At 44.7% G+C, this 11,040-nt stretch overlaps 1 protein-coding gene across 1 annotated transcript in view; it reads right to left on the bottom strand.

Moving 5' to 3' along the window:
- Nucleotides 1–698: 698 nt before the first annotated feature.
- Nucleotides 699–11,040, bottom strand: part of POU2AF2 (POU class 2 homeobox associating factor 2) — a 31,138-nt gene continuing 20,796 nt past the window's right edge. Inside the window, exons 3-5 of the mRNA XM_055305267.1 lie at nt 5,381–5,423; nt 2,384–2,685; nt 699–1,143 (exon numbers count right to left, since the gene is read on the bottom strand). Of these exons, the coding sequence (XP_055161242.1) occupies nt 742–1,143; nt 2,384–2,685; nt 5,381–5,423 (747 nt within the window). The 3' untranslated portion in view covers nt 699–741. The remainder of the gene's footprint in view (nt 1,144–2,383; nt 2,686–5,380; nt 5,424–11,040) is intronic.

Genomic DNA, 11,040 nt, shown 5'->3' with positions numbered 1-11,040 from the left:
AGGTGGAAAATGAGAGCAATGGGCCCCCAGGAGATGTAAGGGAAAGGCATTGAGTCAAGAGGGACTAGAGGTCTCAGGAAGGGTGGGGAGGGGCAGAGGAAGGAGAGAGAGAATTCCAGGCAGACTCTGTGCTGAGTGTGGAGCGTGATATGGGGCTTGATTCCACACCCCCAAGATCATGACCTGAGCCAAAATCAAGAGTTGGATGCTCAACTGACTGAGCCACCCCGGCACCCCAATACTTTCTTCTTTAAAATCGTGTGGTATAAAATGAGTTTTATTTTATGAGCCCTAACCTATACTATATTCTTCTCTGTGTTCCCTCTTATAGAACACACTCAGTTCATAACTAAGAAAAACTGAATGGAAAAATCAGTATATTTCATGATTTGCACAAATTTTTTAATGTAGTTTAAGAAAAAATATGAGCGCTAAAAATGACATTTCAAAGATAACAGAAATTCAGAATGTGATGGGTTACTAAAGTTCCAAAAACACATGACTATCAGATGTCTCACTAGAATATAGTCCTTGATATCCTGAATTAACATTATGTTGTATTTCAGTGGAGCGATGGGAGGGAGGATTACAAATAAATGCCATGGTCCATTAACAAAGGGTGGCATGATGGCCTATTCTGAAAATCCAGTTCTGAATGAGCTGGAAACACACTGAAAACAATCTGTCAAATACAAAACTCAGCTCCAAGAAAAGCACAGGAGAAGTCCTTTGGTGCACCCCTCAGTAAGCTCTGCGGCATTCGTATGACCCCCACGCCAAGCTCCCATCTTCTTTGGTCCATGAAGAAGGGTCCTGAAGGCTGGAGGTGTCTGTGCCCTCTTCTGGGGACAGGGGCACGGCCTTGTGTGGCAGCTCGTTGGACATCGCCATGAAAGGGGTGAAGGGATAGGGGGGTGGTGTCGGGTACCCTGGCACATGGTACAGATCCTCCAGCATGTGCAGTGAGTAGGACTGAGCCCCAGCTAGGGGGCACCCCCAGCTTGAGCTCCTGTGCTGGGTGGTGCTCCCTGACTCCATCTGGGAGAGGCAACCTGTGCTGGGTGGCAGGGTCTGCAGGGTGTCGGTGGGCACGAGGTCTGTCTGGCTGAGACCATCAGGCACTGTTTGCTCCCATGAGTCCCTCTGAAGAAAATGGAAAGGTCAGTGGGGTTAGTTGTTGGGTTGATACTCTGATGTGGACAGATTTCCTCACCAACACTGGCAGCTTCCACGGTGGACTTGGTATCCTCCGTCTGCGTTCCAGCCTCCTTAGCAGGCTGCCGTTCCCTCTGATGTCTGAACACCAGCCATGAGAGTTTTTAGTTCCTTTCTTACTCTAGCATTAGATATATCTATCTATCATCTATCATCTATCAATCTTCTATTCCCCAGAAAACAACATTAAATGAGTAAAATGAGAGAACAATAGAAGGAACATTTATACAGCATTTTGCCATTTCCAATGTACTATGTCTTGCATTCCTTTCGAGTTGCACAATACAGGGGATCCCAGAATCCCCCTTCCGCAGTGGGGACATCTGCTCCAGTTACTCCTGAAAGGAGTAGGTCTCTAAACTACCTGATGGGCCTTTGCCCTCCCTGAGTCAAGATGTAGAAACTTCCCTAGGCTTGGAGGGGGAAAGATCTGGGTTCATTTCATGGCTGCGCCAGTTATTACCTTCCTGACTCTGAGTACCTCACTTTGCACATCTGCAAAATGGGGCTTTAATAAGTATATCCCAAGTTGTTGCAAGTATTAAATGAACAAAGGAAGTTCCTGGCTGGAGTAGGTGTTCAATAATGTTAATTCCCACCTCCCTCCATTCCCTCTTTGGTCTAAATTCCCATCCTTAGAGATTCATTCCTTTGTAGTGGAAGGCTTTACAGTTTGCTGCAACATGGGTTTTAGTGTTCTTCAGATCTTTCTGAACTCACCTCTTTGTTAGGACTGGCGGGGGGGGGGTGGTGGTGGTGGTGGTGGTGGGGAACAAGATTCTATAGGGTAGAAATACAGTGGGGAGGGGCGGCCTGGGGACCCGGAGGGAAGGACCCCTGATTTTCCCCGTTCAGGTATGTTACAGCCTAGTCATGTGGGAGATGAACTTCGGGGCTCTTTCCTTGCGTGTGGAAGGAGCGATGGGGGAACATCTGGCAAGATCAGCAGCGCACTAACAAAATGGGTATAAACGGTGGTCCCGTCCAAGCCCGTGGGTCTTCCAGGGAGGCCCCTCGGAGCGCTTGTTGGGGGAGCAGCCGCAGGCAGGTGAGCGTGGGGTGCGGGGCGGGCCAGCTCCGGCTTCCACCTGGTTGCCCCGCGCAGGTGCGCAGGTGCGCGAGAGCCCAGCCCCCCTGCCTCCCGGCGGTGGGGCGCCTGCATACTCACCAGCACCAAGTGCGAGGGGTCCCCCGGGAAGGGCGGCGGCAGGAGCGGTGGCAGGGCCGAGGCGCCGAGCAGAGAGCCGGCGCTGGGGGGCAGCCCTGGGGGCCGGGGGTCCGCGTAAGGCTCGGGGAAGTAGGCGTCCAGGAGCCCCGCGGGGCCGGGCGCCGCGGGGGACTCGCAGGCGAAGGGCTTGGCCCCCGAGCTGGAGGTGCACACGTCGTTTGCGAGCTGTTTAGGGCTGTGGAAGTCCGAGTCCGAGAGGAAAGATCTCCGGACACCGTAGTAACCTGACGTCACCGGTGAGCCTGTTGCCAAAGGAAAAACACACGTGCGGAAATTTCCCCGTGGGAAGTGCGGGTGTACCTGTTGCAGCTGGGGCTTTCCTCGCGGGAATCTGTCCTAATGCAGGCCGGACACCGAGGCAAACATTTAGATACAGAGAGGTCTCGAAAAGCATTAAACATTGCTGCATTGCCTCTTTTAACTGGTCCAGCCCAAAGAGCTAATACGTTTCCAGTTCACTCTGCCCTTGGAGAGGAGTTCATTTGAGATGCTCTACTCATTCACTTGCTCAGCATGCATGATGCACTTTCTGTGTTCCAGTTATTGCGCTAGGACAAGTTGGGGTGAAAAGAGAAAAGAAATCCCTTGCTGTTTACACTATATCGAATGAAGTGTCTTTTTCCCAAGCTTCTGAGCTCGGTCCCCATTGACACAGGACCGTTAATAATAGGAGGATCATCTGAGATTCAGTATCGCTAGACACCTTGATGCTACAATCCCACCCCAAATCAGAGGCAGGCTGTATGCTGCTTCTACTTCTTTGTATACTGACATTTTAGAGGATGTCTTGTACCTAGCAGGCATCAAAACATGGCTCGATTGCTTTTGGGATGACAGTTTCTGGGCAATCAACTCAGAGGACTATGAAAAAAAAAAAAAGTGTGTTCTGACTTTGATGAGTCTTGTGTTATTTGCTGCCCTCTTGTGTCCTGGCCGGGTCCCTGACTCGGCTCCCCTGGGCCCTCGGAGGGCGTGGGAACAGAATACCTCGCACAGAAAGTTTCCCTTGGTGAACACAGAGGAAGAAGCTGAAGCTAAGAAGAGTCTCAATTATGGCAACGCCAGGGAGATTGTCCCATGAGGGAAGAGGGGTGTTTGCTAAAGACTTTGAGACTCTATAGCTCAGCTGCAGAGGGAAACACTTCATCATTTAGAACATATCCGGGGACATGGACTCGAGCCCTGTAAAATGACTGGTTTAATCATTCCAGCTGCTGGTGGATGATCTAATCAGCTAAGATCTACACCCGGAAGTCACAAAAAGGCTGAGGAGAGGAGGATGCAGGTGCTTGTCGTCCTTACCTTCTCCCAGCCAGGGTGGTCCCCTTGTGGACTCTGTCCCCACCCACTCCACATACTCATCCACAGGGAGAGGAGACCATTCTCCTTTGTTATCATGACACCATCTTGCAATATTCCACTTACTTAGCACTTTGGCCCTTGCCACGTGGTGTGGCACTTTCTGTTATGTTCACTACTCCCTCACCTGAGCTACAACCCTCTTTCCAATCCACCTGCCAACTCCATGGGGACAGAGCTTATGTCTTATACATTTGTTGTGAATTCAGTAGTATAATACCGTGTTCAACAATTATATGTAAATTTATTCATTCATTCAGAGGAAATCAAAATTCCCTGTAGAAACTTACAGGAAATTCTATTCACTCTACTTTCATCTTAAATTCTATAGCCCCAAACTTCTAATCTGCTCATGAATTTGAAAGCTGCGGATAGGGGTTTCATTATAAGCATTCTTCCATAGAAGAAAAAAATCTATGCAAATGAAAATTAATATCAATAAATAAAATTCTGTTTCATGCTGTGAATTTATATCCAAGGGAGTGATTAAGACCAAGAAGAGAATGAAGAATATGTAAACAAGGCTTCCAGGACCTCATGTCTTTGCTTCCCATTTCCAAATAAAAACAACCACCAAGAAAAAAAATCCTGTGCTCTTGTAAGCATATATTTTTCTCCTTAAAAAGGGGAGGAATAATTTGAGATCGTAAAAGAAGTTGCAAAAATGTCTTTGTATAGAAGGAAGCAGATGGGGGACCTGGGTGGCTAAGTGGTTGAGCATCTGCCTTTGGCTCAGGTCATGATCCTGGGGTGCTGGGATTGAGTCCTGTATCGGGCTCTCCACAAGGAGCCTGCTTCTCCCTCTACCTATGTCTCTGCCTCTCTCTGTGTCCCTCATGGATAAGAAAATAAAATATTTTTTAAAAAGGGAGCAGATGTAACCAGATTCCAGGGATGGTAAACATGATTGGAAAACACAACATGGAGACATTTGGACATGTGAGATCTCCTATTGCTCTTATTACTTTTCTATCCAGCTCTGAAGCATACTAACATTATTGAGAAGTCTATGGTGCTTCTGAGTGTGGGATCTGAAAGGAGTGTGTGTGTGTGTGTATATGTGTGTGTGTATGTGCATGCACGTGTATGAGAGTCCCAGCGGTAGTACTAAAAATAAGAATGCCCCTATCCCATCCCTGCAGGAATATTTAATGAGACATATGTATTGAAATGAATGCCAGATGCTTATCTAAGTGCCTGACAGATAGCAAGCACCTGAAAGTAGTTCCTCCATCTGCCCACTGGTCTCTCTCCTGTTTTAAGGCAGGTGCATAATCTATCAGATCCTGGTGCCAGAATTTTAGACATTTTAAAGTTGTATCAAGGGCCTAATTGCTACTGCTTCTGCTCAGTAAGCTTCTGCTGGTCAACAGATGGAAAGGCTGCCTTCAATACAGAATGAGCTCTGGATTCAGGAATGACTGAATTAGGTCTGTCTTCACTGATTTTATATTTTAAAAATAACTGGTTTGAAAAAGTAAAATTTCAGAAGTGCTGTCATAAAGGAATGGAAGCTCCGATGCCTCCCTGAAACTCAAAAGGGAATTAATTAACAGCTCATTGAGCTCAAGTACTCACCTGGCATCTGAGCAAATGGAGACTGGGAGTTGCTGACACTGCTCTGGAAGGCAAAAGAGAGCACAAGTGTTTTCTTTAGTTGCAAGTTTGAATTAAAAAAAAAAAAGATCAGGGATACATTTTACAAGCTTTTTTTTTTCTGATACTAAGAAACATTATTTGGGGGTTAAACTGGGAGAGCAACCCCAATTAAGAATTCGATTATTGGGGGCACCTGGGTGGCTGAGTTGGTTGAGCATCCAGCTCTTGATTTCCACTTGGTCATGATCTCAGGCACTCAGAGGAGAGCAGGGAGTCTGCTTGAGATTCTCTCTTTCCCTCTCCCTCTGCCCCCCACCTCTGCTCACACGGTCTCTCCCTCCCTCTCTAATAAATAGAGGGGATGGGGGATGGGATAGCTGGGTGATGGACATTAAGGAGGGCACATGATGTGATGAGCACTGGGTGTTATAGAAGACTGATGAATCACTGAACTCTACCTCTGAAACTAATAAGCTATATTTTAAAATTGAATTAAACTTAATTAATGAATGAATCTTAAAAAAATTCAAGTATGAGAGAACAAAGTTTTACAAGCGACAGAGAGAAACCAAAGTTAGATTCTGGTAAACATGCCAAAAAGCACAGGCTAGATGAAATGGAATAATTTGTCTTTTGTTTTGTACTGTTTCTGTTAATATGAAATATAGGTCAAGTGATTTATATACATGCAGACATACATACCTATGCTTGGCATTTGGCTTCAACATTGAATGGTCACTGTCTGCCTTCATGCAGAATCAAAGCTCCACCAAGGGTAGGGGCCTTCGACCATGGCTTGTGCTCAGTGCCCAGAATGGAATGTGGTTCATGGTAGACACAAAAATATGTGGAATAAAGACCCAGTCCTCAAAGAACCCACAGTCACAGTGATCATGGGAAGTTGGGGCATGTTGTCTGTTGAATTATGCTCCCTTAAAAGATAACTGGAAGTCCTAATCCCCAGTACCTGTCAATATGACCTTATTTGGAAATAGGATCTTTGAAGATATAACCAGTTAAATTAAGATGATGTCATAGTGAATTTGGGGTGGGCCCTCTCCTTCTAAGAGGAGAAAGACACACAGGGACCCAGACCCAGAGGGGTGAAGCCATGTAAAGATAGAGGCAGAAATTTGAATGATACAATGTCAGGCTAAGAATCCACAACCACCAGCAGCTAGAAGAGGCAGGGAGATTATGCTCCCTTAGAGCCTTCAGAGGGAGGCTGGCCCAGCTGACACCTTGATTTTGGACTTCTAGACTCCAGACTGTGAGACAATTCATTTTTGTCACTTTAAGCCTCCCTCCACCTGCCCCTCTCCCCCAGATTTGTGGTGCTTTGCTATTGTGGCCCTAGGAAACATAGTTACTGATGATGAAACAGACAATGCTGTGTAGTGTGAGGAGTGAAGTGGCGGTGGTGGTGGGGAGATGGAGTGAGGGGCCACCTAAGCTGGTATTAGGGATGGACATTGGGGGGGGGCGGTGGGAAGGGTGACACTAAAGCTGACCTCTGAAGGAAGGGTATCCTGGTGTGCAGAGTCCTAAAATATACAATTGCAAATTTTGGCTCCACAATACCCAGGAACAAAGTTATATAAGAAAAAAATAGCTGTTGGAAGAGTCAAGAGTCCTCAACATCTAATTCTTTGGATCTGAGCTCCTGTCCCTCACAGCACTGTAGACTCAAAAATTGGAAGAGATTTTATAGAGAGCCTTTTGCAACCATCCACTTGATGCCAAATTCCTGTCCACATTATTAACGCTGGGTGCAGTTAGCCTTTAGGGCTGCGGAACCCAGCGCCCTCTCAGAAAGTCCATTTCTTCTCTGGGCACTACTGACTGTCACAAAGCAGGCAGAAAGGAATCAATTTCTTTTTTCTCATCTTTTGGTCCACACACAATAAGTTTAACCATTCTTCCATGTATGGCCCTTCACATATTAGAAGAGAACCCATCATTTCCCCAACCGTCTTCATCAGTTTGGGCTGCTCTACCAGATGCCATAGATTGGGTGGCTTGAGCAAGAAACATGTCTCCCAGGCCTGGAGGCTGAAAGGATGCCCAAGGGATTGGGTTCTTGTTGGGGGCCCTCCTTCTGGTTTGCACCCATCTGGCTTCTCACTGTGTCTTCCTGAGGTGGAAAGAGAGCTTATCTCTCTCATGTGTCTCTCCTATGAAGGCACTCATCCCATTCACAAGGGCTCCACCCTCACAACCTAATTACCTCCCAAAGGCCCCATTTCCAAATACTATCACGTTGAGGCTTAAGGCTTTAACATGAATTTTCAGGGGTCACAGGTATCCAGTTCATAGCACCAAACTGGCATTCAGTCTTTCCAGGAAGACTAATCCTCCAACCATGGGACACCTGGGGGGTTCAGTCAGTTAAGCGTCTGACTTCTGATCTCAGATTTTAATTTCAGAGCTGTGAGTTCAAGCCCCACTTTGGGCTCCGTGCCTCTCAGAAGGATCACAGGTTCTTTGAGTGAAGACTCTGGAACCAGAGTGTATGTGTTTGAATCCCAGCTCTGCCTCTTAGTAGCTGTGTGATCTTGGGCATCTGAGATTAAATGATATCCTATATGCCAAGTGCTTAGGATAGTTCCTGGCATAGAGCAAGTAGGAAGTAAGTGTTAGCTGTTACCACTCAGATGCATCTTCATGCCCCTTCAAATCTATGGCAAGTTCCTCCAAACCTGTTCTGATTTCTGTGTCTTGCTGTATAAGAAGTTAACACTTTTAAGTGGCAGAAGGAAACCTGGGGCAGGAAGGGTCAGAGGTGGGTGCAGATTGGGGTGCCCTACATCTTCCATACGAAGGAAAGGAGGCAGTGATGAAACATAAAGCACTTGGGTTTGAGCACATTGCCCCACATTGCCAGGGCTCATCCTCTTCAGAGTTTCCCTCCAAGTTCCAGCCGTGTCTGGCTGGGTGTCTCTCCGGAGGCCCGGACCAAAGCCTCCACGCTCTGGCTTCTGCTTGGGCCTCCTCTGTGCACACAGGGTGTGTCCTGAATGCTGCCAGGGGAGCTGTCCTGTTCTCTTCTCCCATTCGCTCTCCCTGCCTGCTCCCCTTAACTGCTCTGGCCGAGGCTGGACCAGGAGGAAGGCTTCTGTGAGATGCTGGCCCACGTCCCACCTGCTGGACAGAAGCATCAGCACCCTATCCTCCATCAGCATCTGTCAGCCGCTCCTGTCTCAGCTGGAATGGTTCTGTCTCCAGCCTCTTCTTTGAATCATGGATAAAACCCAGTCTACACTGACATGGTCTCTACAGCTTCCAGCCTCTCTGCTGTGAAGGCTTTCCTCTCGTTCTCTTCTACTTACACCAGCAGTCCCTGGAATCTTCTTACACTCCTCCTTCTTCTGCCCAGGCTTCCTTATCACTGCAGGACAGCCATTTGCATCATTGCAACTCTGTTTTCATTTTTTTTTTTTGGTTACCCATAACATTTTACCTTGCATATTTAACAAAAACTACAACAATATCTGAAAACTCCCCATGACAAAATCTTTAGAACTTGAACTCTCACTACCCCTCTCCTACTCTGCATGCGTATGCTATCTTCTTTCATTTTAGCTCGTTTCATTACATCTTCCCAAATTAGACATCTTCATTGTCATCATTTCATTAATTAAATCTGTAGTAGATTTACTTAAATGTTTACCATTTTCTTGGCTTACTCTTCTTCCAGATTTTTTTTTTAAGATTCATTTTCTATCTTCTAAAGTAATCCTTCAGAAAACTCCTTTCCTGCTGGAAATGGTGGTAAAATGTTTCAGTTTTCATTTACCCAAAAATATCATTTCTTTTTCTCTTGTACTTGAAAGATAATATTGCTAGGTTCACAACTGTAACTTTATAGTTATTCCTCTCTCAGCACTTCAAAGATATTGCCCCACTATCATTCGGCTTCCATGATTGCTGTTGACCTTGCAGTTATACTTTGGATGATTTTTCTGACTGCTTTTAAAAAAAATTATTATGGAAGTAGAGTCAACAAACAATGTTGTATTAGTTTCAGATGTTCAATGTGGTGATTTGTCAATTCTATACATTACTCAATGCTCATGTGGTAAGAGTAGTTACCATCTGTCACTATACAATGTTACTACAATATTATCAACTATGTTTCCTGCGCTGTACTTTTCATCCCTATGACATGTATTTTTTAACTCGAAATTTGTACCTCTTAATCTGCTTCACCTATTTCACCCATTCCACACACCTGCCCCCCCCCCCCCGCCTATGGCAACTAGTAGTTTGTTCTCTGTATTCAAGAGTCTGTTTGTTATTCACTTAGCATTATACCCTCCAGCTCCATTCATGTTGTTTCAAATGGCAAGATTTTATTCTCTTTTATGGCTTAGTACTATTTCACTGTATATATATACTACATCATCTTTATCCATTCATCTATCGAGGACACTTGGGCTGCTTTCATAAACTGGCTATTGTAAATAATGCTGCCATAAACATAGTAGTGCATATATGTTTTTGAACTAGTTTTTTTTTTTTTTTTGTATTCTTTGGGTAAATAGTCATGGAATTACTGGATCATAGGGTCGTCTACTTTTAATTTTTTGAGGAACCTCCATGTCTTCCACAATGACTGCACCAGTTTGCATTCCCACCAATGGTGCATGGGGTTTCCTTTTTCTCTAGATCCTCGCCAGTGCTTGTTGTTTCTTGTGTTTTTGACTGTAGCCAATCTGATAGGTGTGAGATGATATCTAACTGTGGTTTTGATTTACATATCTCTGATGATGAATGATGTTGAGCATCTTTTCACATGTCTATTGGCCATCTGTGTATCTTCTTTGGAAAGAAATGCCCATTCAGGTCTTCTGCCCATTTTATAAATCTCTGCTTTTTAATAGACTCTCTTTGTCTTCAAGTTTCTTCAAAGTAAACTCATTTTACCCCTGGAAGAGTTTCAACTGTCCTCTTTTTACATACTGCCTTGTCTGTATCATCCCCATTCTCTCCTTCTGGGATTCTGTTTAGATGTATGTTAAACCTTTTACCTTTATCCTCTATACCTCAAACTTCCCTTTATATTCTCTATATCCATGATTCTCTTTCTGTATTTTGCTATAAATTGCTATAGACTTCTTCAGATCTATATCCAGTATACTAGTTCTTTCTTCAGCTATAGTTAATTTGTTGTTTTACTCATACGCTGAATTTGAAAAGTTATCAATAAATACATATTTTTTCATGTCTATAAATTCCATCTGGATTTTTAAAAAATCTGCTTGGTAATTTTTGATAGTCTCTCATTGAGGGTTTGCTATTTATTAAGTTACTATATATTTAGTATTTGGTAATTCTAATATCTAAAAGTTCTAGGAATTTAAATTTATTGTTTATTGTTTATGCTGACTCTCACTCATAGTGGTTTGCTTCCTTATGCATCTTGGTGATCTTTGGTTGAAGCTTATATCTGGTTAACCTTAATCTGTAAAAATCTGGGGTTCTAATTTGAGAATGCTTTCCTCCAGAAGATTTATGTTTATATTTCTAGGAAGCCAGCTCCCTTCCAGGTTCCCCAGGTTAATCCTGAAGTCCCAAGTTCGGCTCCCCAACCTTGGCAACTGCTCAGGGATCAGTTCATTCATAAAGCTGATTTGGAC

The sequence above is a fragment of the Nyctereutes procyonoides genome, unplaced genomic scaffold (genome assembly GCF_905146905.1).
Source record: "Nyctereutes procyonoides isolate TBG_1078 unplaced genomic scaffold, NYPRO_anot_genome, whole genome shotgun sequence".
Taxonomy (NCBI): Eukaryota; Metazoa; Chordata; class Mammalia; order Carnivora; family Canidae; genus Nyctereutes; species Nyctereutes procyonoides.
This window is presented reverse-complemented; position numbering and strand designations above follow the sequence as displayed.